The 24,886-nt window shown below is 42.1% G+C and overlaps 1 protein-coding gene across 4 annotated transcripts in view; it reads left to right on the top strand.

The window, feature by feature from the left end:
- LOC115135910 (vacuole membrane protein 1-like) overlaps positions 1–16,997 on the top strand; it is a 100,987-nt gene extending 83,990 nt beyond the window's left edge. For all 4 annotated transcript variants that reach the window (XM_029671105.2, XM_029671104.2, XM_029671106.2 and 1 more), the window contains exons 11-12: positions 12,655–12,757; positions 14,099–16,997. In XM_029671105.2, coding sequence (XP_029526965.1) covers positions 12,655–12,757; positions 14,099–14,242 — 247 coding nt within the window. In that variant the 3' untranslated portion in view covers positions 14,243–16,997. The remainder of the gene's footprint in view (positions 1–12,654; positions 12,758–14,098) is intronic.
- Positions 16,998–24,886: the final 7,889 nt, after the last annotated feature.

Genomic DNA, 24,886 nt, shown 5'->3' with positions numbered 1-24,886 from the left:
ATCACAGTGGATAGAGCTTATCATGCTACTTCCTGTATGATATGATGTCCCACAGCTGCTTGGCACACTAGACTCATCATGACACCCCCCAAGTCACAATGACTCTGCTGGTGTAATCAGATCATCAGCACGTTTCTTTGTTACCATCCCCCTTTACTTCCCTCTCTTGTTATCTCTGATAAAAGACTGGTCAGTGTGGTTGGGATTCCAGAGGAAAGTTATGTATTGGAACTGGAGAGGTTGGATGGTTTCCTGTGTTAATCATGCTTGATGAGCGTCAATAATGAGAGCTCAGTGATTAGATACTGTATCAATTCCACCCCAGTTCCAGCCTAAAGGGATGTTTGATGTCTGCAGTAATAATGATAATAACTTGTTTTGTATAAAGCTTTTCAATATAAGTAACAGAGTGCTTCACATCAAAATAAAAAGTACTATCAAAGACAGGAGGAAGGGGAAATGGAGAGGAAAGAGAAGGAGCAGCCTGGTCTCCAGCCTAGAATGGTCCACAGCGCCCTGCCAGAGGATCTTCGGCTGCGTCCTGGCTCGTAGAGAGATAAAGGATCTGAGATATAGAATGGCTTTAAACCAAGCCTAGCCATAAACGTCATTCATAAAATGTATTCTAAAAGTGACTTGTAGCCAGTGTGGAGAAGCTGAAATAGGTGTCATGGTTACATTTTCGGGTGCCTGTTAAAAGCCGAGCTGCAGCCTTTTGAACTAACTGTAGATGGAGTGGTTTCTGACTGAGGCATGTATACAAAGAATTACAGTAATATAGGCGTTAGGAAATAAAGCATGTATAACTTTCTCCAGATCAGTGACTGAAGTAAAATACTTGACTTTAACTATATTTCTTAGATGAGCAGGACTGGACAACCTTCTTCACATGCAGCTCGAGGTTTAGGTCAGGGTCAAAGAAAACGCCAAGGCTTATGAACGTAAGCTTTACATTGGTGGACAGATTACCAAGGTTATCTACAATCTGGGTTCTAGCAAGGGGGGGCCAAATAAAACATCCTCTGATTTCCTATCATTGAGCTGGAGAAATTTGTCACACATCCAACATTTGATCTCAGCAAGACACGTGTGAAGGGTAGCTACCTTAGCTTGGTCCCTGGGTCTGATGGGTAAATAGAGCTGTGTGTCATCTGCCTAGCAGTACGGCTGTGCGTTTAAGCTGGAGTAGTGGTGAGACTGGTGGGTTATGCCAGCTATTCAACACAACAGCCAGATCACATGAGATGACATGTGGGAATGAAAGGGTTCTTGATGATGATGATTATATTGTATAGTTTCAGACACTGATTCAGTGTCTGCAAGACTACGGCATTTCTGGTCTAAGTCTGAGTTGTCCATACGGTTTGAGTCATTGTGGCTATGGCCTTGAGAAAGCTTATGTGGTTCACTTCACAGCAAAAAAAACATTGGTGTGTGTGTGTGTGTGTGTGTGTTATTTCGTAGCATTTTTACCCACTTACTGTAACTATACTGTACTTACTGTTTTTAGATCTTGAAAGCAGCATGGGAATTCCCTGGATGATAATCTATCACTTTGATTGAAGCCCATCTACCACGGTCAATCAGCCACTGTAACATGTAGTGTATTGTAATTCCGTAATCCCTCAGATTGTGTGTCAATGGAGGGGATTATTGGTGAGAGGTCCATTGAGATGCAGGGGCTGGGGCTGGTGTGGAGAAAAACCAGGCTGACTGGGGGTCTCCCTATGAATGGCAGGGATAGAGAATGGGGAAAAAGGGATCCTCTCCATGAGAAGGTATTAATTTCCATGTGAGTCCATCTCTTAGTATGGAGCACATTATCAGCACAATGTCCATGCAGATGGCCTTTCCTGCTCCTTGACTCCCTGCCTCCCAGACCAACTAACACTCAACTACAGTAAGCTTAACCCTGTGAGCCTTTTTTAAAATTGAACTTTTATTTAATCAGGGGAACCCATTGAGACCAGGGTGCACTGAGCCCTGCTCATAGGGAGGGCTTGGAGGATGCAGAGGGAGAGCGAGAGAGAGAGCGAGAGAGTGTGATGTGTGCCTGGGCTAATTGTGTTTGTATCAGTAACTGACCAGTTATAAAGATTTGACAGAGAATTATCCAAATTTACTCAGAAATTCTATCAGGAATTTACCAGATACTAAGTAAGTGTTCTAAATGAAGGTGAACTTTAGGCCTAGGCGATGAATTAAATGTAGGTCAAGTTTGGATGATTATGGTGACTCCTCACCTCTCACAAGATTCTTTTAGCAATACCAAAATCAAATCAACGTTATGTTGTTAGTTGTTAGTCACTGTCTGCTGAGAACGAAGGCTGGGAGGGACGGATCACCTGAAAAGCCCTCATAAAGATGTCATTTATCAAGCCTATAGTGGCAGGCCGGGCCAGGCCTCTCTAGGGGGAAACACAGTCTGATTTCTCATTTAGGAGGACAGGAGAGAGGGGTCAGAGTGGAGGAGAGAGTGATGGAGGGCCAGATTGGGGTTGACGGTTTTTATAACAGAGTCGTTAAGTTTAATGCAAGTCACAACGGGGAGCCTCTTTACTCAACTCCTCTTCTTATGATTACAGCACTTGGCTCCCTCAAGAAATAGATTTCTCTCAATCGGAGAGGGTTTGAGAAATACATAAGGACTTGGAGAGCTTGCTCGGTCTGTCCAGAATCCAGGTGGTCTTCACTAAGTACATAAAAAATTATGACTTATTAAATGACAGTTATAAGTGATATTTGTATTTATTTATTAACTTTTATTTAACCAGTAAAGACACTTGAGGTTAGAAAACCTCTTTTGCAAGGTCGACTTGGCAAGAGGTCAGTAGGAAGGTATGATATAGGTGATACATATACAGTACCAGTCAAAAGTTTGGACACGCCTACTCATTCCAGGGCTTTTGTTTACTTTTACTATTTTTTACATTGTAGAATAATAGTGAAGACATCAAAACTATGAAATAACACATATGGAATCATGTAGTAACCAAAAACGTGTTAAACAAATCAAAATATATTTTATATTTTCGATTCTTCAAAGTAGCCATCCTTTGCCTTGTGGAAAATAGTCAAAATAAAGAATAACCCTTGAATTAGTAGGTGTGCCCAAACTTTTGACTGGTACTGTATGTGGTCATTATCACATTGAAGGCCTGTGAAGGGGTTGGTTCTCTGTTTTGTTCTCTGTGTGTGTTTAAGGTACAGATAAATAAGAGTGGGGGAGATGGGGGTGAAGTAGGTGGTCAGATCAATGCACTGGGTCTGGTGTCATGTGTCGTTGCCCTTCAGTTTGGCGTGATCATCATTGCACGGCACGCTACTTCCTGCTTTATTCATCCCTGATTCATTTGTTTTCGTCTCCTGTTCCCCCAAGTATTTTTCATTTGTACAACATCATTGATTAAATTAGCAACAAACAACAAATCTATTATGACTTGATATAACGACACAATTCCTGTCTGATTTTAGTCAACATGATGTGAGTGTTTTGGATAGGTTAGTATCAGCCTGTGGTCTGTTGTTGTGTACAGTGATGCTCTGTGCTGTATGAGCACCTCTCCCCAGAGATGGAGGACAAGTCATCAAAGAGCCGTCCAGTCCACCTCTGTTCACCCTGTTGTCCTGAGTCACAGGCCTGCTTTACAGCGCTGTCTGTCTGTTACCAGAACACACGGCAGGGCAGGATGTTGCTCCAAGGCAACTCATTCAACATGAACACAAACAGAGCAGTGATATCAGAACAATGACAGTCAAGCTAATAAGTCAAAGGGTGTGTTTGCCATAGATTTGCAAGCCGATTTAAGTCAAAACTGTAACTACGGCGCTCAGAAACATTCAGTGTCGTGTTGGTAAGCAACTCCAGTGTATATTTGGCCTTGTGCTTTAGGTAATTGTCCTGATAAAAGGTGAATTTGTCTCCCAGTGTCTGTTGGATAGCAGACTGAACCAGGTTTTCCTCTAGGATTTTGCCTGTGCTTCGATTCATTGCGTTTCTTTTTCTCCTAAAATACTCCTTAGTCCTTGCCGATGACAGGTATTCATGCAGCCACCACCATGCTTGAAAATATATAGTGGTACTCAGTGATGTGTTGTGTTGGATTTGCCCCAAACATATCTTTATTCAGCACAAAAATGACAGTTAATTTCTGTGCCACATTTTTTGCAGTTGCCTTATTGCAAACAGGATGCATTTTATTCTCTACAGGCTTCCTTCTTTCCACTCTGTTATTTAGGTTGGTGTTGTGGAGTAACTACAATGTTGTTGATCCATCCTCAGTTTTCTCCTGTCACAGCCATTAAACACTAACTGTTTTAAAGTCACCATTGGCCTCATGGTGAAATTCTTAAACGGTTTCCTTCCTCTCCGACAACGGAGTTAGGAAGGACGCCTGTACCTCTGTAGTGACTGGGTGTATTGATACACCATCTAAAGTGTAATTAATAACTTCACCATCCTCTAAGGGATATTCAGTGTCTGCTTTTATTTTTATTTTGGCCCATCTACCAATAGGTGCGCTTCTTTGTGAGGCATTGGAAAACCTCCATGGTCTTTGTGGTAGAATCTGTGTTTGAAATGAACAGCTCGAACGAGGGACCTTACAGATAATTGTATGTGTGGGGCACAGAGATGAGGTAGTCATTCAAAAATCATGTTAAACACTATTATTATTAAACACAACTTCTGTGACTTGTTAAGCATATTTTTCCTCCTGAACGCATTTACGCCTGCCATAACAAAGGGCTTGAATACTTATTGACTCAAAACATTTCAGCTTTTCACTTCTAATTTATAAAAATATATATTTTTAACATAATTCCACTTTGACATTATAGGGTAGTGTGCGTAGGCCAGTGACACACACTCTCAATGTAATCCATTTTAAATTGAGGCTGTAACACAACAAAATGTGGGAGAAGTCAAGGGTTCTGAATATTTTCTGAAGACACTGTAGATACTTTTTCATCTTTGGCAATAACAGTGGTTGTAAAGCACTGGAACTAGCAATAGACAATTGCTATTTTGTATCGTTGTGGTGTTAGGAAGGGGCAAGGTCAATAAAGTAGGTCATGAGCAGTACTTTCACTGGCTGTCTGTACATTAGACAGACAGACAGACACATCCTGCCCAAAGCGTATGCACAACCTAGCCACAAACCTGAGACTATTATTGTGCTCAAAGGGGAGACTGAAAAACTCCTCATGATTCACCGCTGAACCACGTTCTCTCCCTTGTTCCGAGGTCTGACAATAAAAATATTACAATTGAGTAAGAATAATATATTTATCTTAAATGGTTGCTATTTGTTAATGTGTTGTTATTTTTTATGCATGTAATGAAAGTAGAACATATTGTACACAATTTTAGAGCGAAAGACTGTCTTGCAGCCTGTGGGTTTCTCCAGCTCCATAGTAACCTATGTGTTGATCTGTGGAATGTCAAAGCAGATGATCAACAAGGTGAAAGTATTATATGAGCCGCACGTACACAGCCACCCATTATTCACGGCATACTCTATAAGACACACATTCTGCATTGGTCAGTCATAGATTTGTTACTTACATAATTAGTTTGTTAACTGTTTTTTTTTTTGCAACAATAAATATAGCATGGGAGATATTCAACCTAGGTGGAGTGTCTCTGACTCAGTAGTGTGGCCATCGATACCTGGTTAAATAAAGGTCAAATAAAACTTTTTTTTTTTTTAAATGGATCAATGGGATCAGACTCTGGTTCTAGCTTTCTCCCATACCCCCTGCTCCCCTGCCTCCCTCCCCTCCTCTTGGCCTCTCCTGCGTTCCAACTGGGAATCCTGGCCAGGCTAGTCATGGCTGTCTCTATCCCTCTGAGTCAGTCAACCATGCCACTACCCACACCCTACCTCTGGAAAGGCCAGCACAGTCACTGAGTGACACAGACCTCTCACCTCATCACACCTCCTCAGCCACTCATAGGCCCAGACCCGGGTGGTTGTTGGTGGGTTGTTGGGGGCTGTTTTATAGGACTATGTGAGGTGACAGGAATAAGAGAGTGCTATATATAATTGGTGCTCTTTGTTTCCTGGCAGTGGGCACCCCTGGGGGCAGACGGTGTGTTTAGCTGGCAGTCCCTCCCTGCAGACCCGTGCTGATAAGTCATTTCCAAAAAAGAAATGATCTCATCCTTTCTTCCCTCCCCCTTCATTGTTTAGTGCTCCCTCCTTTCTGTGAATTTGTCTGAGAGTGTCTGTGAAAGAGATTGCGTGTGCGTGTGCGTGTGTGCGTGCGTGCGTGCGTGTGTGTGTGTGTGTGCCACAAATAGTTGAGAAGGAAGCAGGCATAGTTGTGATCAACACACTGGCTGGGTAGTACTAGGGGGATCTTCATCCAGGAGTGGGCTCCATGCCTTAGTGATGAAGTCATTGGGAAAGAGCCTGATTCAACGGGACCAGATCAGACTGACACAGTGAGACATGGAGTCACACATACATTTTTTTCACCGTATTTTTCACTGTAACTTTTTTTACACTCTTCACAAATCATTATCAGGGATTATTGCTTCCCTACATGGGCCATTATTACATGCTGGCATGTGCACATGTAGAGTCCTAGTTGCGCTGGAGCACCTGCCCTTTTGATTGGTGGTGTTTTTTAAAACAAATTACAAATGTGTTCTCTCTTTTTTCTCTTATAAATGCAACAAATTGTCTATCAAAGGAGATAATCTTGAAAAAAAGTCCCCTGCGAGCTCGGTGGTGCGTTGGCTGCATGAAGTCCCCTGCGAGCTCGGTGGTGCGTTGCTGCATGAAGTCCCCTGCGAGCTCGGTGGTGCGTTGCTACATGAAGTCCCCACCGGCGCCGAGCGGAGAAATGAATACCGCCAGTAGAAGGTTACTTTGGAGTTGTTAGCGTTTGTTGTCTCATGGTCAGGCACAGGGGTGAAGGGGCCAACTGCAGAAAAGACTAGCTTGTTTTGACAGCATAGCCTAGCTAACTAGCTGATTCATCTAGTCTAGTAGTGGTTGTAGCATAGATACTTAACTAACTCCCTTTCATCTCTGGTTCTCCCTGGCTTAGCCTACAATGTGTGATGAGTCCGTGTGTTTTTGTAGAAAATAAAGGCCTGTAAAACACAGCATGGACAATTTGGCTAGAGGAGCAGTAGAAAAGTATGAGCACCTGCCCTGATTAGATATGCCATTATTACCAGATAACAACAATTATACAGTTTGTGTTACATCTTCAACAAACTGTACATTGAAATATTATAATTGTAAAATGAGATGGAAACCTTTTAGATGAGTGGTTTAATTATAGATATTCATAGTTGTGACAAAGACTTCCAGGTTTCATTGTTTCAGGTCAGACAGACACAATACCTTAACACCAAGCCTGAGTTTCTGGCTGTATCTGGTTGTACTGGCAGAAGTGTTATGTTTGATGTGAACTTGGCGGTGTTGTGTTGAGTAACACTAACAGTTGCCTAAGCTCTTTGTTGTGATGTTGTAACCAGTTGGACCTGGCCAGGGGTTAGCTAGCTGTGCTCGCTGTCATGTGAGAATTGTTCTCTATCGCTGTCCTGCCCCTGGGTTGGGTGTGTGGGTATTTATGATTGTGCCACTAGTTTTCATGTGTGTATTGTGGCTGCTTGTGGTCGTGTGTGTGTGTGTGTGTGTGTGTGTGTGTGTGTGTGTGTGAGAGAGAGAGAGAGAGAAGAGAGAGAGAGAGAAAGTTGTGTGTGTGTGTGTGTGTGTGTGTGTGTGTGTGTGTGTCAGGCAGCTTCACAAGGGGCCAGGGGTCATAGGTTACCTCTGAATCATGTTCTGTAGAATTTGGTTTCAAGGAAATGAACGCACCAAAAAGAATGGGAATATAATATACGCGACAGAAGGAAATGAAAGCTCATAAAAAAATGGCCCGTTGTTGACGGTCACAAATGAACTCTTTAATGTTTTGTCCTCTATGTAGGAGGAGGATGTATTGGTGGTGGTTTTGTTAAGGAAGCAAGTCTCCTTGTGAGATGTTAAGAACATGGCTCAGCACCTGAACATTCTACACCTCCCTGGTTATTTATCAATAAGTAGACATTTTCCTCCTTGATGTGACTTGGCTGTGAGTGGGTAGGCAAATAGACCTTCACAGCCAGACAGGGAGCCAGACAGGGGCGAAATTAAACCATGGTTATCTGATTTGGCACGACTCCTTTCTTACATATCATGATGCATTAGGTACTAGTAATTTCCATTCTTCTAAGTATGGCCTAGGCCCTATCTCTTACCTGTCCGCATGTGGATGTCCACAGGTCCCCCCAGTCAATCATGCTGGCAGGGCTTTAGTCACAGCCTCTCGTCTCCCCCATCACTGTCGATTTGACTGTTTGACCGTCAGCGTATGGAGTGTGTGTGTGTGTGTGTGTGTGTGTGTGTGTGTGTGTGTGAGTGTGTATGTCTGTCACTGTGTGTGCATGCATGTTTGCTTCAGTTGTTGTATATTTCAGTGTGTGTGTCAGTGTGTGTGATGATACCTATACCTCCCATAGATCTATCAGTCCTCAGTTCCCATCACTGACCTGAGATGTGAGCTCACAGGGTGAGGAGAAATGAGACTAATCATCTGCTTGATAAGGTCATCCCTGCATGAATCTATGCATCACTTCATTTAAATGGATCAATACAGGCTTCATAAAGTTAACAAGAGAGTTAGTACACCCAAATGTGGCACAGCAGCTGATCTAGTATATCAATGTAAAAAGGAAGGTGATTTGTTTGGTCAGTGATGCATTACAAGTCTTCAAGTCACCCCATGTGTCCTACCTGGCATCATCAAATAGCTGTTGCTCCCATGTTATGTCCAGATAGTTTTTTTAGCGTGGGCTCTGTAGTCCAAACATACCACCTCTTCTGGTCAATGACGCCATATATTTTCCCCCAATGTTGCATATTGATTAAATCTAACCTTAAATATAACAGCAACAACATTGATTTATTTATCTTAGCTCTGAAGGCTTTTGGTAACTTTTGATCGCATATAATTGGGCTTTATTATGCATTTGTAGATTATTGGAGGACTTTATATGTAGCTTCAGTTTGAATCTTTTTGTCAGATGTATGTATGTAGGCTCTGGTATATTGTGAGTCACTGAATGAAGACCTGTCTGATCTAGTACATGTTTGAGTTTTCTTAATTCAGTAATAGTAAAAATTATCTGAAAGAATTTGGAGACAAAATGTATGCTACGTTTGGTGTTTGATGTTGACATATTTTTTTAACTGCACATTTGAATCGTTTTGTTCCCCCTTCAGAAAAATTGCAATGTTTTCTCTCTCGTTGGATTACATAATATAACTGCAATTTGGACTACCTTGTTATGGTTTATTGAAAATAGAATTATCTCATTCAATGTGAAAAATGACATTTGGAATTAAATGTAACATTTGTTCAGCAATAGTTAAATCAGTATCATCTCTTCACCAACATGCAAAAACAAACTGATTTTAGAAATTGGTGAATATTTCATACACTGATGTGTAAAAATATATTTTATAGGGATTTTATAGAAACAAAATGTTCATAAAAGTATTATTTTGCAAAAGTTCCAGATACTGTATCACAAAATCACAAAGAGTCCTGAAGTACTAAAATCATGTTTTTGACCATTGGTTTTAGAGTTTTCTAAAGGTAGAAGGCAGTCAAGAAATAGACTACTATTGATTGTAGAATCTGTGGTTGATTTTATACTTTGCTTAGGTTAATTTCCTTAGTTATTTGTATTAGATTCATGCTTTTAATAGATTTAGGATTATAGAGTAAATGCATGACATGATTCAAATCTATCATTTAAATGTGTGATATGTTTTAGTTCCGTTGCTTGATATTTATGTCTGCTTGTTGTTAATTTAGAGAGACATTTTATTTTGAAATTGAGTGGTGTTATTTTAGCTAGAATCTATATGGATCAATTGTGACTGATTACGAGAACTAGATAAGCCATATTCCTCTTTAATAGGGAAATCCTCTTTTTATATTTGATTGTTAGGCTAATTCTAAAAGTGTCAATTTGGTTTTCTAGGTTTTTCTTGTTTGCATTGAATTATAATTATTCTCCACCCACACTGTTGCTCTATAGTAAATATCTTTATGTTATAGTATTGTAAACCACATGATTTCAACAAACATGGTGGTTATAAGGTTTGTTCAGTAGCTGTTAAGCAAATAACAGGAATGTATTGTTTACTGAATAGCACTATTTTATTAGACTTTTACTGAAATACGGCTACTGCCACATTCTCCCGCTTATGATTAAAGAGCCAGCAAACTCAGGGTGTGGTTACAAAAATAATTGAAGAGAAAACATTTAATTTAAAAACTCACAGAGAGTAAATCACATTTTTTCAATTGTTTAATCACAGATATTTGAATGCATACCTTCAGAAATTCTATATTTTCCAGATTCCACATACTCACATTGTCAGAATGTAACATTTACAATTCCCCTTGTACAAAAACATATTACAATCACTGTCTGTTCCTCTTACAAAAATATATTACAATCACTGTCTGTGCCTCTTACAAAAATATATTACAATCACTGTCTGTGCCTCTTACAAAAATATATTACAATCACTGTCTGTGCCCCTTACAAAAATATATTACAATCACTGTCTGTGCCCCTTACAAAAATATATTACAATCACTGTCTGTGCCCCTTACAAAAATACAGCACAACATATGGTTTGAAACATACTTACAGGTATATAGTACAACACAAGTCCAGAAGGTTCACAAAGCATTGGTCTGTAGAATGTTCTAGAAAGTTTGTGATAGTTCCAAAAGCTCAAAACAGGCAGTTTTATGTACGTTAATACACACAGATACAGCCCTGAGGTATTAAAACATATTTGTGACTGTTAGGTTTGAGTTTGTGTCAACTTGTTAAGTTTTGGTGTCAGGCTCATGACTCAGTGTTGCTCATCGTACAGGACATGAATTGAGCCCGCCATTTCTCAAACCCTGACTTGCTCTCTTTGTTCTTGTCAGTTTATGTTTCAGTCAGTCGGAAATTGAATATCTGATCTGATTTTGAATTTATTTATTTGTCTTAGTGTTAAGTTATTACCAGAATTGTTGTACTATTTAGCATTTAAGAAGCGGTTTGGTTTCTATGTGTGTAAAAAGTGCTGTAGAATGTGTAGGATGAATGGTGGAGGGGATGAATCTTTAATCCACTCATCTTCCTCTGGATCTTCTTTTGTGCATTCTCTGTTGGGTCAGGTGAGCATGATCCATCTCTAGGATTTTCTTTGTCACTTAGTCTTTTTATTCTGTCTATTCATGACAAGGATATCCGTAACTGTGTTTGGTTAATGATTCAAATAAACTTAACTGTTGTAAACTCATGCAAATGAAAATGCTTGCTGTGACAACTCTTGTTTTCTCACACAATGAGTGGGAAGATTGTGTGTGTGTGTGTGTGTGTGTGTGTGTGTGAGAGAGAGAACACGCACACGTGTGTGTTCAGTGTGTGGGAAGTGCGTAAATGAAAGAGTTTGAAAGAGAAACTTATCGGTCCTATGAAGTCAACAGCCTTTGTGAACATACGGTTTGCACTTTGAATTGTGTCTTGGAACATGCCATCCCCACACCACTGTTACAGATGTAGAATTTTCACCTTTATAATCAGGAGTTGGAATGCTTTTAACAATGTTGGTAATGGGTTATAATTGACAAAGTTGTGCCACTAAATAGTGTAAGGTCTTTAGTATGTATTTGTTTAGTGATTAATCACTAACTCCTGACTAGGGATGGGCCAGCATTCTCTCTCTCTCTCTGCCGCTCTCTCTATCTGTCTGTTCCTCTTCCTTCTTCTTTGTGTGTGTGTGTGTGTGTGTGTGTGTGAGAGAGAGGTGGGGGGTGGTAGTGTGCTTGTAGTTGGTGGCTGAATCTTGTAAAGGGTTTTCCTAATATGGGCTGTCTTACAGCAGCCACCTCATCCTATGGCTGGTAGAGGGCAGGGCCTTCCCCCTCTCTCAGCCAGTGATGACACAGGCACGACTCACTTCCTCATTAATTGGCTGGAACCAGTTCTTACAGGAACCGCTGGTGATAAATGTGAGAGTTCTGAGAAGTCATTCATTTCTCCTCGCTCGCTGCAGCAGAGAGGAGAGGAGCACTGCAGGGGAGTTGAACGGGTTTGCGGATGTGTGTGTGTCTGTGTGCCAGAGTGTGTGTGTGGTTTCCAGAGCCGGAGTATGTGTGTGTATGTGTCTGTGGACTTAGAGGACAAGCCAACTTTTTCCCCTTTTCTTTTTATTCTCTCTTTTTGTTCTTAAACAAGCTGAAGTGTTAGGATATGTAGCTCTCAGTACATCCTGTACTTTTTCACAGTTTCTTTTTTTTTGTTGGTCTGTTCTGAATTCCTGTCTGTGGGGATGAGCTGTTTGAATGCACAGTCTCTCTCGCTCTCTGTGTGGAAGAGAGAAGCAGGGAGAGAGGAAGGGAGCAGGAAGGCAGGACAGCATGCCTCCCTTTGTTGCTGCCCTTGGCTTGGTGGTGAGTAACAATGATGTGACGTGTTCTGTGTTCCCCTCCTCCCTCCCCTCTGTCTCTCTCCTTGCCTCCACCCCCACCCTTCCCTCCCCTTCTTTTTCCCTCTATCTGTTGGCTGTGTGGCAGTGCTGTCCCAGTGCTGGGCTCCTCTCTACAGAAGCCCTTTAGGGAATACTTGCAGGCCCAGAGAGCCAAGATGCACCACCACGCGGGAGAGGGGACCTCAGCCGTAAGTACCTCATCCAGGGGCCCATCCTCTACTATACTCTACTGCCTTCCTCTATTCACTACCTCCCTCATTGAGAGGCCCTCTCTCTAAAGAATGTTTCCCTCACTTTCTTTCTCTCATTCTCTTAGACTCCCTCCACTTTTCTTTCTTTATCTTCTCTCTATCTCGCTCTCTATTTTTTGTCTCCCTCTCTTTCAGTAATTTACTTTTTTTTGTTATTCGCTTTCCTTTCAATCTCATTTTCTTCTCTCTTTTTCACTTTTATTTCATATTTAATTTTCTCCGATTTGTAATCCTCTCATCTCTCCCTGACTATTTCTATTACAGTAGTGGGATGAATATATACAGTGGAGATGATACTGTAGTCCAGCAGTAGCAATGTAATAGTACTGTACCTCTCAGGGCCTCTGGGCAGCATTTAGAGTGACAGAGAGAGGGTTCATTGGGTGCATGGTGGGCTGGGCAGGCTGAGGACAGGGTAGGAGGGGGCTGGGGCTAAGGGAGAGGGGGCCAGTGTAGGGTCTGGCTATAGCACTATTAGCAGTGTAGCACTATTAGCACTTAACAGTGTTAGCAGTAGGTGTGCTGAGTCATGCTTAGTCTGAGTGGAGGGGAGTGTGTGAGTGTTCAGTCACTCCTCCTTGTCACAGAGTGCCCCGCCTGAACCCACTGCTAGTGATGACTGGGGGGCGGGCGGGGCCCCCCTGCCCTGCATTGACAATCCATTAAAAAAATCTGTCTGGAACAAAAAGAGCCAGTTGTAGCTGGAGCCGTATCTCTTTGAATTCTTAAAAAAAAAATCTCTCCCTCTTTTTCTCTCTCTTTCTCGCTCTGTATCCCTCTCCCGCTCCTTCTGCCTCTCTCTCGCTTTCTCTCTCCCACTCCCTCTCTCTCGAAATGATTAATTGAAAACATTTTTCTTTTTTTCCTCCTCATCCGATGTGTGAGCTAGTGAGAAAGAGAGAGAAAGGGAAAGGAGAGACTTTGAGTTGCACAACGAGAGATTAAGGCTGTTTCTAGAAGAATGTTCCTTTTTTATTGTAACTTGAACCTCCTGCAGTTACGGGAGAAAAGCGAGGCAATTTACCTTTGGGGAAACGGAGGCTGCCAGTTGGGGTCACCGGGGGCGAGGGAGGAGGTTTGGCGGGTTTGCTTTTTACTACCACTGATCTCTCTGTGTCCTGCACATGGATGGATGTGGGAGCAGATCTCATCCCACTCAGATAGAACATAGGTTCTAGTTTAGCATCAGAGACTGTAGATGCTAGGGACTATGTGGGGAAGGCTGACTCCATAGTGACCAGGGTCTCGCCCCTTCTGTTTCTGTTCCGCTTCTTGCAGGATGAAAACTGGCTGTCGTGGGTCTTTGAGAAGGTGATCGTGGTCATGGTTTGTTTCTTTGTCTGCTCCATCGTCAACTCCATGGCCCAGAGCTATGCCAAGCGCCAGCAGCAGCAGATGTACTCTGAGGGGAAAACCAAGTGAAGGCAACACTAAGAAGCGAGAAGAGCAGCTAGCCTAGTACACATTCTGGGCTCTCGGTCAAAAAACCCTCAGCACAAACCTGCTGTATCCTCCTCTTTTTTCTCTGTCTCCAATAATCTCCAATGAGACACAAATCGCCATAATCCGAAGTATGGGCTATGTTATCCATCGATGGATATCCATCCGTATGAAGTAACCGTTTCCTTTGTTTCTGTAGTGATACTGAAGGTTATCCGTTTACATGGAACTTGGACTTAATTGATTTGCTTCCCAGGATTTTTTGATAGAGATGATGGCCCATAGTTCTTTGCTTCCTCAGTGGTTGTTCACTGTAAGGTAGGTGCATGGCCATGTGGTGTGGTGTTGTATGGATAGGACATCCATTTCATTGAGCAGCTCTACAGTGACTGTGTGTGGGTGGGTCAGCAGCTACTGGCACTGATTCTCCTCTGCGAGGCCTTAAGTACTTTTTGGTCCAGCTTCCACGACTAGAACTGATAGTCTTATCATAGAGCCTGTTTATTTACATGATTATGTTTGGCTTGGATCAGTTTTATTTTTCTTAAATGATTTGGTGTGTGCACTGTAATGCAGGGACTGATGTTATATATTATTTTAGTTGTGTAAGGCCTCATCTGTTTTTTCCCAGTTAATTTATTAGGGTTTGTGTTTTTTGTTGTTGTTGTTTCAACTGAAATGGGATCGACATGGAATGCACATCTTGTAAATATAGCTATGATAATATAGGATTTTCATAACTTCACTTCTACAAATCTGATGTAGATAGATCTGAATAAATCAAAACAGGGAGTTAAATCACTTGATTTGTATCTGTACCTATACTACTATTGATGTCATTTCTATGCTGTAAAATTCCACAGAGTGAACACCTTTGGATCAGACTTCATAAATCGTCCATGAATCATTCTGCTGGTCCCTTTGTCTGGAGTTATTTTCTACTTCCAATAAGAGAGCACATGAGTCAGACCTGGGGCTGCTCAACCAACCAGATGCACTGATGGATTGAATCAGATCTGTGTTTGTGCCACTTCTGGAACTCTCTTCCTTATAGAGCCTTTCATTTGGATCACAAGTCGTGTTTGGTGGTATCTGTTTAGTTTATATGATCTTTTAGGGGTTGTGCCTGGTTTGAAGCTTGTGGTAAGTGATTCCTTTGTCTTCAGTGCCTGGCTATGGAGGGAGTTTCAGACAGTGTGTGTGTTAATGCAGCAGACTCCTCTGCACTCTCTCAACTCCCATGTAAAGCTTGAATGCTCCGCAAGCTCATGTTCACAATTCCTCTGGGAGGAAGGGCAGCACTTAAAATAATGTTATGTCATCAATATGTTACTTTTTTCTGTCTTATGCTTGTTGGATAACGTCAGCTGGCTTGTGATCCAAGATTCCTATTTTTCGTAATTGCTTGTGAATTATTTGTGTATTTTTTTGTACTGTTGCCCTGGTATGTTGGTTTGGGAGCTCCGGGCGGACAGGCAGGAAAGGGGGGGAGCGAGTGGAGAGAAAAAGAGAGCGAGCGCAGTGAAACGGGTCTGTGGCGTTACCTCCAGTGAACCCTCCTATGAACTCGCTGCACTGCCCCAGTGACGGAGCCAGGAGACGAATCAGTCGAGTAGATTCAAAACAGAGAGGCACTGTTGAACGCACAGCCTCAGCCTCCCTCCAGTCTGCTGCAGCTCTGCTAATCACCCCATTCAAATACAGCCTCTCTCTCAGGGTAAGTAATGGAAGGATTTTTTTCCCTCCTCTTTCCTCATGTTACGTGTGTGTTTGTGTCTCAGGCATGTCCGTCACTCTCTCGGCCTGTCAGATAGCTTATCAGACTGGTGTTGGCTGTTACATTGCAAGGCGACAACAGTCTGTAGGCTGTCTGACATTTCGGGCTCTTTCATCTGACCAGCATCCTGTTTTCTCTTTGTCCGTCTGTGGTTGTTGTCATTGTTGAAGCATCGGTTCCCATTTTGAGCTGTGTGGTCTGATGTTATTGTTCCTTTGTTGCAAAATATTTTAGACATAAGTTTGGTTTATTCGCTCTCTTATTTGATGTATTTTTTGTTGACTTCTTTTAAAGTGGTTATATATGTATATCTGTTTGTAAATTAAAATGTATTGCCGTTAATTTGTCCGATCGGTGTGTGTGTGCATGTATCATTGCCTATCTGTTAAAAGGGATTGTGTGTGTTTCTGGAGTTTGTCTCAATCCCCTTGAATTTCCAGAGAATCAGGAAAGCACACACCTTATTGCAACACTCCATTGTGACAGCCAGCCAGTATTTGCTATGGTACACACAGTCCTCACCTCAGATAGTTCCTCCTTCCACTTTACACTTCTCTCTTTTCTCTCACACACTTCTTTCCATTTTCCACTATTGCTCAATAGCTGATTATTTTTTTGTCTAACGTTGCATTTTATTAGTACAGCTTTTTTCTAGTTTTTGCTTCAGGGTTTGTATTTAGAAGTAGCTGAAATCATGGCTTGACCAGTACATGTTCTTTTTGTGGTCATAAATTTGCTGAGCCAAGATGACTTAGCTTTTGAGAAATGACTTATGTTTTCCTTTGCAGTTTTAGAACATCTTGTTCCATAAGGGAGCCCCATTTTTGCGTGTGTGTCTTTCTCTGTGTGTTTACGTTTCTATGTGTAAATGTCTGTGTAATGGTAAGTGTCTGTACTTCGGAATTCTTTTCGATGTATGTATGTCCTGTTTTATCTTTAAATAAAGTGGACTGAAATAAAGTCACTGGGTTTTGTTCATTATTTTTGAATCATGTGATATGCCGTGACTGTGGCCACACAACCCATTAGGACTGGCCCTAGAGTTCCTCAGAGACACTCACATATCAGCCTTGGGGAGGGACAGGGAGTATATTGACTTCTCTCTCACATTTCATCTACTTATGTTTCACATTCAATGGTTATCACGTTACAGAGCGTCTCTTTTCCTTAAACATTTACATCATATCACTTTCAGATTGCAAATCATGTCAGCGCTGTGAGGTTACAGTAACAAATCTGATTGATTATGGTTAATGAAAAACGACTATTCCAAATCAAATCCATTTTAATTGGTCACATGCGCCGAATACAACAGGTGTAGACTTTACCCTCATCCAACAATGTTGTTTTAAGAAAATGGAGTTAAGAAAATATTTACTAAATAAACTAAAGTAAAAAATGTAAGAAAAAGTAACACAATAAAATAACAATAACGAGGCTATATTCCGGGGGTACCGTTACCGAGTCAATGTGCAGGGGTACAGGTTAGTCGAGGTCATTTGTACATGTAGGTAGGGGTAATGTGACTATGCATAGATAATAAACAGTGAACAGCAGCAGTGTAAAAACAAAGGGGGGGTCAATGTAAATAGTCCGAGTGGCCATTTGATTAGTTGTTCAGCAGTCTTATGGCTTGGGGGTAGAAGCTGTTAACCTCTTAGCGCACGGATCCCGCTGGCGAGAGCCTTTTGGACCTAGACTTGGTGCTCCGGTACCGCTTGCCGTGTGGTAGCAGAGAGAACAGTCTATGACTTGGGTGACTGGAGTCTTTGATATTTTTTTGGGCCTTCCTCTGACACCGCCTAGTATATAGGTCCTGGATGGCAGGAAGCTTGGCCCCAGTGATGTACTGGGCTGTACGCACTACCCGCTGTTGCGCCTTAAGGTCGGATGCCAAGCAGTTGCCATACCAGGCGGTGATGCAACCGGTCAGGATGCTCTCAATGGTGCAGCTATAGAACTTTCTGAGGATCTGGGGACCCATGCCAAATCTTTTCAGTCTCCTGAGGGGGAAAAGGTGTGTGTTGGTGTGTTTGGACCATGATAGTTTGTTGGTGATGTGGATGTGAATGGGGGTGTGTTCGGCCCTCCATTTCCTGTAGTCCACGATCAGCTCCTTTGCCTTGCTCTCTTTAAGGGAGAGGTTGCTGTCCTGGCACCACACTGCCAGGTCTCTGACCTCTTCCCAATAGGCTGTCTCATCGTTGTCGGTGATCAGGCCAACCACTGTTGTGTCGTCAGCAAACTTAATGATGGTGTTGGAGTCGTGCTTGGCCACACAGTCGTGGGTGAACAGAGATTACAGGATGGGACTAAGCACGCACCCCTGAGGGGCCCCCGTGTTAAGGATCAGCATGGCAGATGTGTTCTGCCTACCCTTACCACCTGGGGGCAGCCCGTCAGGAAGTCCAGGATCCAGTTGCAGAGGGAGGTGTTTAGTCCCAGGGTCCTTAGCTTAGTGATGAGCTTTGTGGGCACTATGGTGTTGAACGCGGAGCTGTAGTAAATGAACAGCATTCTCACATAGGTGTTCCTTTTGTCCAGGTATGAAATGGCAGTGTGATTGAGATTGCGTCATCTGTGGATCTGTTGGGGAGATATCTGAATTTGAGTTTGTCTTGGGTTTCCAGGATGGTGGTGTTGATGTGAGCCATGACCGGCCTTTGAAAGCACTTAATGGCTACAGGGCGGTAGTCTTTTATGCAGATTACCTTCACTTTCTTGGGCACAGTGACTATGGTGGTCTGCTTGAAACATGTAGTTAATATAGATTCTGTCAGGAAGACACTTGCCAGTTGGTCCGCGCATGCTCTGAGTACGCGTCCTGGTAATCCGTCTGGCCAGGCGGCCTTGTGAATGTTAACCTGTTTAAAGGTCTTGCTCACATCGTCTATGGAGAGCATGATCACACAGTTGTCCTGAACAGCTGGTGCTCTCATGCATGATTCAGTTTTGCTTGCCTCGAAGCGAGCATAAAAGGCATTTAGCTCATCTGGTAGGCGTCACTGGGCAGCTCGCGACTGGGTTTCCCTTTGTAGTCCGTAATAGTTTGCAAGACCTGCCACATCCGACAAGCACCAGAGCCGGTCTAGTAGGATTCAACCTTAGTCCTGTATTGACGGTTTGCCTGTTTGATGGTTCGTCTGAGGGCAACATGAGGTGGAAGCATGAGGACAAAAGAGGACCACATGACAACGTTAGACCATAAGGCACAGTGATGAATGTCTACTAGGGGAAGAGGCAGATTGGTCCTGAGTCTGAGGGGGCTTCTCTTACGTCTTGGTTGTCCTGTAGTCTACCCATATGCTCAGTACCTACTTCCTGTGTTAGTTAATCAGACGTCGTATGGGTTTTGAAAGCTGAGTACACAGATTGGGGAAATTAGTTGGCATTGGTTTTGTCAGGCACTCATTGGACCCCAAATTGAACCAGGGTTGACCATCTAAATGTTAGTTTGCAACCACTTGCATGATGAGGCAGTAATATTAACAAGTGTTGCTTATTTGCAAGTCATTATCAGTGATTTGTATGTAATTGTGGGAAAAAGTGAGAGGAAAATCTTCTTCTGCTCCATTCTGCACAAACCACATTCATTAATGCAAGTCACCAGTCTCTGTTTGTCTTCTGAATATGCATATGGTTTCATTTCTGAGTAAGAAACCCCTCACCTGTTCCAAACTAACCATAGTAAAGCTATTGGGTTCCTCTGAAAACACACACGCCACCCACTGGGCATAAACATCAGTTCAACATCTAGTTTTGATTTACATTTAGTTGAGTTGTCAACTAACGTGAATTCACCTTAAAATCAACCAAACATTTCACCCTGTCATTCAATTTAGGTGAAAAAAATGCGAAATGTTTGGCTTTTTGCAAATCCAATCAGTTTTCCACATTTATTTAACGTCCTCACTCTTCACATTACATTTTTTGGTTTAAATGAGTTTGAAACAATGTTGATTTAACCAGTTTTCGCCCAGTGGGCACTTCCAAACTGTCTATTGTGCCGTTACAGTGTCTTTCCACTAAAATCACACATGCACACAGGCTCACACAATAACCACATCTTAACAAATGAAACTACAAATGTATTTCACAGCTATGGCATAAATCATTTATTTTATTGTGATGTTATATCCTACAACAATCTAATTAATCAACTGCTTCAAACAACATGTTCTCATGTTGTTATAACTCAGTTCATCTGAGTGTGTAGTCATAGTGGCATTCATGTTAATTGATATGCTGTTTCGGAATGACTGTAGCTGCGTGACTGAAACAGCTTACTGAGAGAGTTTACTGGCTTTAAAACTGGTGTTACTGATGGTAATTGTAGACCAAAAGTGGTAAATTCTGGCTCCTCTGCACCACACCATTGCCAATATGGCAGAATGCTTCACCCTTAACCTAACTGGCAATGCCAGCAGGATACAGAGTGTGTGTGTGTGTTGTGTGTGTGCGAACTGTGAGAATACAGAAGAGAACAGACACACCCTGGTAATCACCAGGCTGGCACAACCTGTTCTGCTCTGTCCCGCTGTACAAATCTCACCAGATTCCATTGACTCCAATTCATAATTTGCATAACTGTAATCATGACATTTTTGGTGGTTGTTGTGTCACTGACTAATACATAACAAAAGAGCACCCTTGAATCCTTGTGGTGCATATCCTTTAGAAAGAGCACCATCATGATTTTGTAATGATTCTTTTAGGGAAGAACCCGACAACATAACCATGTAAGTTAATGTCCAACTTGTCCCCCCTCCATCTTCTTTGAAGCCATTTTGGAAATTCGCTTTCGCAATAATTGTTAAATAAATGTTTTCTCTGTCTTTCAACACGTATCAACACCAGAAAGCCCCCGTTTAAATCTAGAGAGAATGGAGCCGATAGAAGGGTGCCATTTGTTACTGACAGACAAAGCTTGTTTCTACCTGGCATGGTCATCTACAGCAGTGGAAGCTGCTGAGGGGAGGACGACTCTTAATAATGGCTGGAAAGGAGCTAATGGAATGGCATCAAACGCATGGGTTGATACCATTTATTCTGCTCCAGCTATTACCACGAGCCTGACCTCTACAATTAAGGTGCCACCAACCTCCTGTGATCTACAGTCATCTCTACAGCATATACACCCACAGTCTCTCTATGGCCATGAAATACAACCAATATTGTCTATTGATTTGAACACGTTTGTCTGCCTCTTTCTCTCTCATTTCCTCTCTTCCACTAACCCATTTTAATATTTTCATTCTCTCTTCCCCTCACCAACAACCTGGCCAAAGGATGCACATCACTCAGTCGTGTCTCAGACAGTTACTCACTGGAACAGACCACTAATGAATCAAACATCCTAACATCCTAATGTGCATGCCAAGACAGAGAATGTTGTATCTGCAGCGTGTACCCACTATACGTGCATACACACACACACACACACTCACTCTCTCACTTTCTCTCTCTCTCACACACACACAGCCCCTTAATCTGGGAGCACTGAGGCCCATAGACGAAGTCAACCATCTGAAGAACGCATGCAAGTCCTCTTCCCCTTTGACTGAATAAGCCTATGTGTGTGTGTGTGTGTGTGTGTTGTGAACAAATACTCCCAGGTATGTCGGTCATCATCACAGGCATGAAGGTGATGCTATAAGTGCAACATAAAATCATAATATATTTCACACCTCCTCAACCCAAGGTGACTGTGTACATTTATGTGGGTTATTCTACAACAGGAAGACAAGTGCACCTGAATCAGGCTGAGGCAAACTGTAACACTACCGAATATGGTTTAGCTACACAAATCTTTGGTAACACCATATGGGCGCCCCCTGTTGACACTTTAAGATCACTGCAATACTCAATACTCGAGGTTCAAAGAAGGATTCCTTTGTTCTCACTGCCATCTTTTGCTGACAAAGGGAAACCGCACAGAAACACTTATTCTGGTTACAGTTTAGCGTGATTACAAAACACAATATGATCAGAATCAATCATGTGATAATACAGAAAAAGGCTGTGAAAATGTTTCCACAGTGCAATCACACTTGTTTTTGGAAGGAAGATGCCAGTCCATTCGTGCCTGTGACTGACTGACTACAGTATCACCATCATGGCTAACTCCTGAGCCATACCACACACATCCCTTTGTGCCTGATGAAGGATAAGATAACTAAGAAAATGCCAAATATAAGATGTCAAAATGGCGAAATCTCCTTAAAAAGAAAATACACAAATGGGGCATCATGGACATTAAGCTACTATAATAATACCAATGATTGTATAGTAGGTTTACAAACTCTGTGATAATATCAAAGATTTGTATCATTGTTCTATTGTTCTACTAAAGATATTTATAACTAACCCAAGTTAGTTAATCTGTGTTGTTTTCAATGGGAGCAAATGAAGCATAGTGGGCAGAACAAGCAAGGTGGGCAGAGCCAAGCAACAGTTAGAGAGATCCTATTGGAGCGTTCTAGCATGTATTTGCATATTATAAAACGATGGGGTCTAATCCTGAATGCTGATTGGTTAAAACCGCATTCCAGCCTGTGTCTATTCCACAAGTTACCACCTGCTAAATCTATGACATTAAAATGCCTACTTACTCTGTTCCATCTGACTGCGCAATCCACTGTCTCATCAGCCCAGCCAGGCAATTTATAAACTTGATCTCCACTATAAAAAGCATCCTGACATTATCTCACATTTCTTTTAGACTAACATTTAGTTTTCAACAACAGATATTTGTATAGACCTTACCACCTGCCTTGCCGACATTTGCAACATTATTTAAATGTATCCAGCTGACCAATATTAATGAATGTGTTGGGAGTAAAAAGGCAAAACGAAACGAAGTGCAGCTAGTTTGCAGTCTTTCCAGCTTCAGTTTGAAGTGATTGTGTTAGCTGTGTTGTTTACTAGCTCCTCTGAAGTGTCGTGACGAGTGAGCACGTGTTCTATGCCAGCCGAAATCGGACCTCATTAGCTCGTTGTTATGGATGTACCCAAATAAATAACACTAGATAACAGCTTAAACAAATGCAGCTACTTTGCTGTTATTCTGGATGCACTTTTTGACATGACTGTAAGTTAGTCGTAGTTGGCTACAAGCAAGGGATAAGAACGTTACCAGCCAGTATGGCAATGGAATATTCAGAACGAATGACTGGGTCACGTCTATATATACAAAACAAAAAGACTGAACGACTGGGTCACGTCTATATATACAAAACAAATAGCCTGAACGACTGGGTCACGTCTATATATACAAAACAAAAAGACTGAACGACTGGGTCACGTCTATATATACAAAACAAATAGCCTGAACGACTGGGTCACGTCTATATATACAAAACAAAAAGACTGAACGACTGGGTCACGTCTATATATACAAAACGAAAAGACTGAACGGCTGGGTCACGTCTATATATACAAAACAAAAAGCCTGAAGACTGGGTCACATCTATATATACAAAACAAAAATCCTGAACGACTGGGTCACATGTATATATACAAAACAAAAAGGCTGAACGACTGGGTCACGTCTATATATACAAAACAAAAAGACTGAACGGCTGGGTCACGTCTATATATACAAAACAAATAGCCTGAACGACTGGGTCACATGTATATATACAAAACAAAAAGGCTGAACGACTGGGTCACGTCTATATATACAAAACAAAAAGACTGAACGGCTGGGTCACGTCTATATATACAAAACAAAAAGACTGAACGACTGGGTCACGTCTATATATACAAAACAAAAAGCCTGAACGACTGGGTCACGTCTATATATACAAAACGAAAAGACTGAACGGCTGGGTCACGTCTATATATACAAAACAAAAAGCCTGAAGACTGGGTCACATCTATATATACAAAACAAATAGCCTGAACGACTGGGTCACGTCTATATATACAAAACAAAAATCCTGAACGACTGGGTCACATCTATATATACAAAACAAAAAGCCTGAACGACTGGGTCACGTCTATATATACAAAACAAAAAGCCTGAACGACTGGGTCACGTCTATATATACAAAACAAAAAGACTGAACGACTGGGTCACGTCTATATATGCAAAACAAAAAGCCTGAACGACTGGGTCGCATCTTTGGCAACTGAACTGATAGAAAGAACAACCAGACGGATTGGGTAGCAACCCTAGATTTGTGTTGGGACTATATCTTGTGGAAGGAAATAGTAGTGTAACGACCCTGGATTTATAAGCGTGGATATCGATCGCGCTGGACTTCGGTCTAGAAGGTCGAGGGTTCGAGGCCTGCTCCCTGCTGTTTCATTACATTGGTGTCAGAAGTGATCAGACCTTGCATCCTCGCATTACATTGGTGTCAGAAGTGATCGGACCTTGCATCCACGACAGTGCGTTGTGTGTGCTTGGCCGGTGAGCGCATTCCTATAAGGCGTTGAGTCGCAAGCTAGCGCTCTTTGAAAGGAGGGAGTAATGCAGTGTTGCCAACTCCTCAGTAAGGAAAGTAGCTATTGGCTGTCCTAAAAGTCGCTGTAGGAGAGAGGAATAATGTCATGGGAGAGACAAAAAGTGATTAAAAAACACCCTAAATATATTTAGAACTACAAATGAACTTTCCTCTGTCGATTCTTGTTTTTTTTTATGTCACAATTCCAAATCTCCTCCTTTATCCGGGCTTGGGACCGACAAAAGTGACCAAAAAGAGACACTTAAGTTTTTTACATTTTACATCCAGCGCTGAATGTAAGCCGCATGCGCAGAGGTGAACATCTCCTGCTCTGACCGCAGCGCGAGGACTGGGCCGCCTGTGAGTGCTTTGGGACTGGGGTGTGGCCCACCGCAGCAC

Source organism: Oncorhynchus nerka, linkage group LG10 (assembly GCF_034236695.1).
Source record: "Oncorhynchus nerka isolate Pitt River linkage group LG10, Oner_Uvic_2.0, whole genome shotgun sequence".
In the NCBI taxonomy this organism is placed as follows: Eukaryota; Metazoa; Chordata; class Actinopteri; order Salmoniformes; family Salmonidae; genus Oncorhynchus; species Oncorhynchus nerka.
This window is presented reverse-complemented; position numbering and strand designations above follow the sequence as displayed.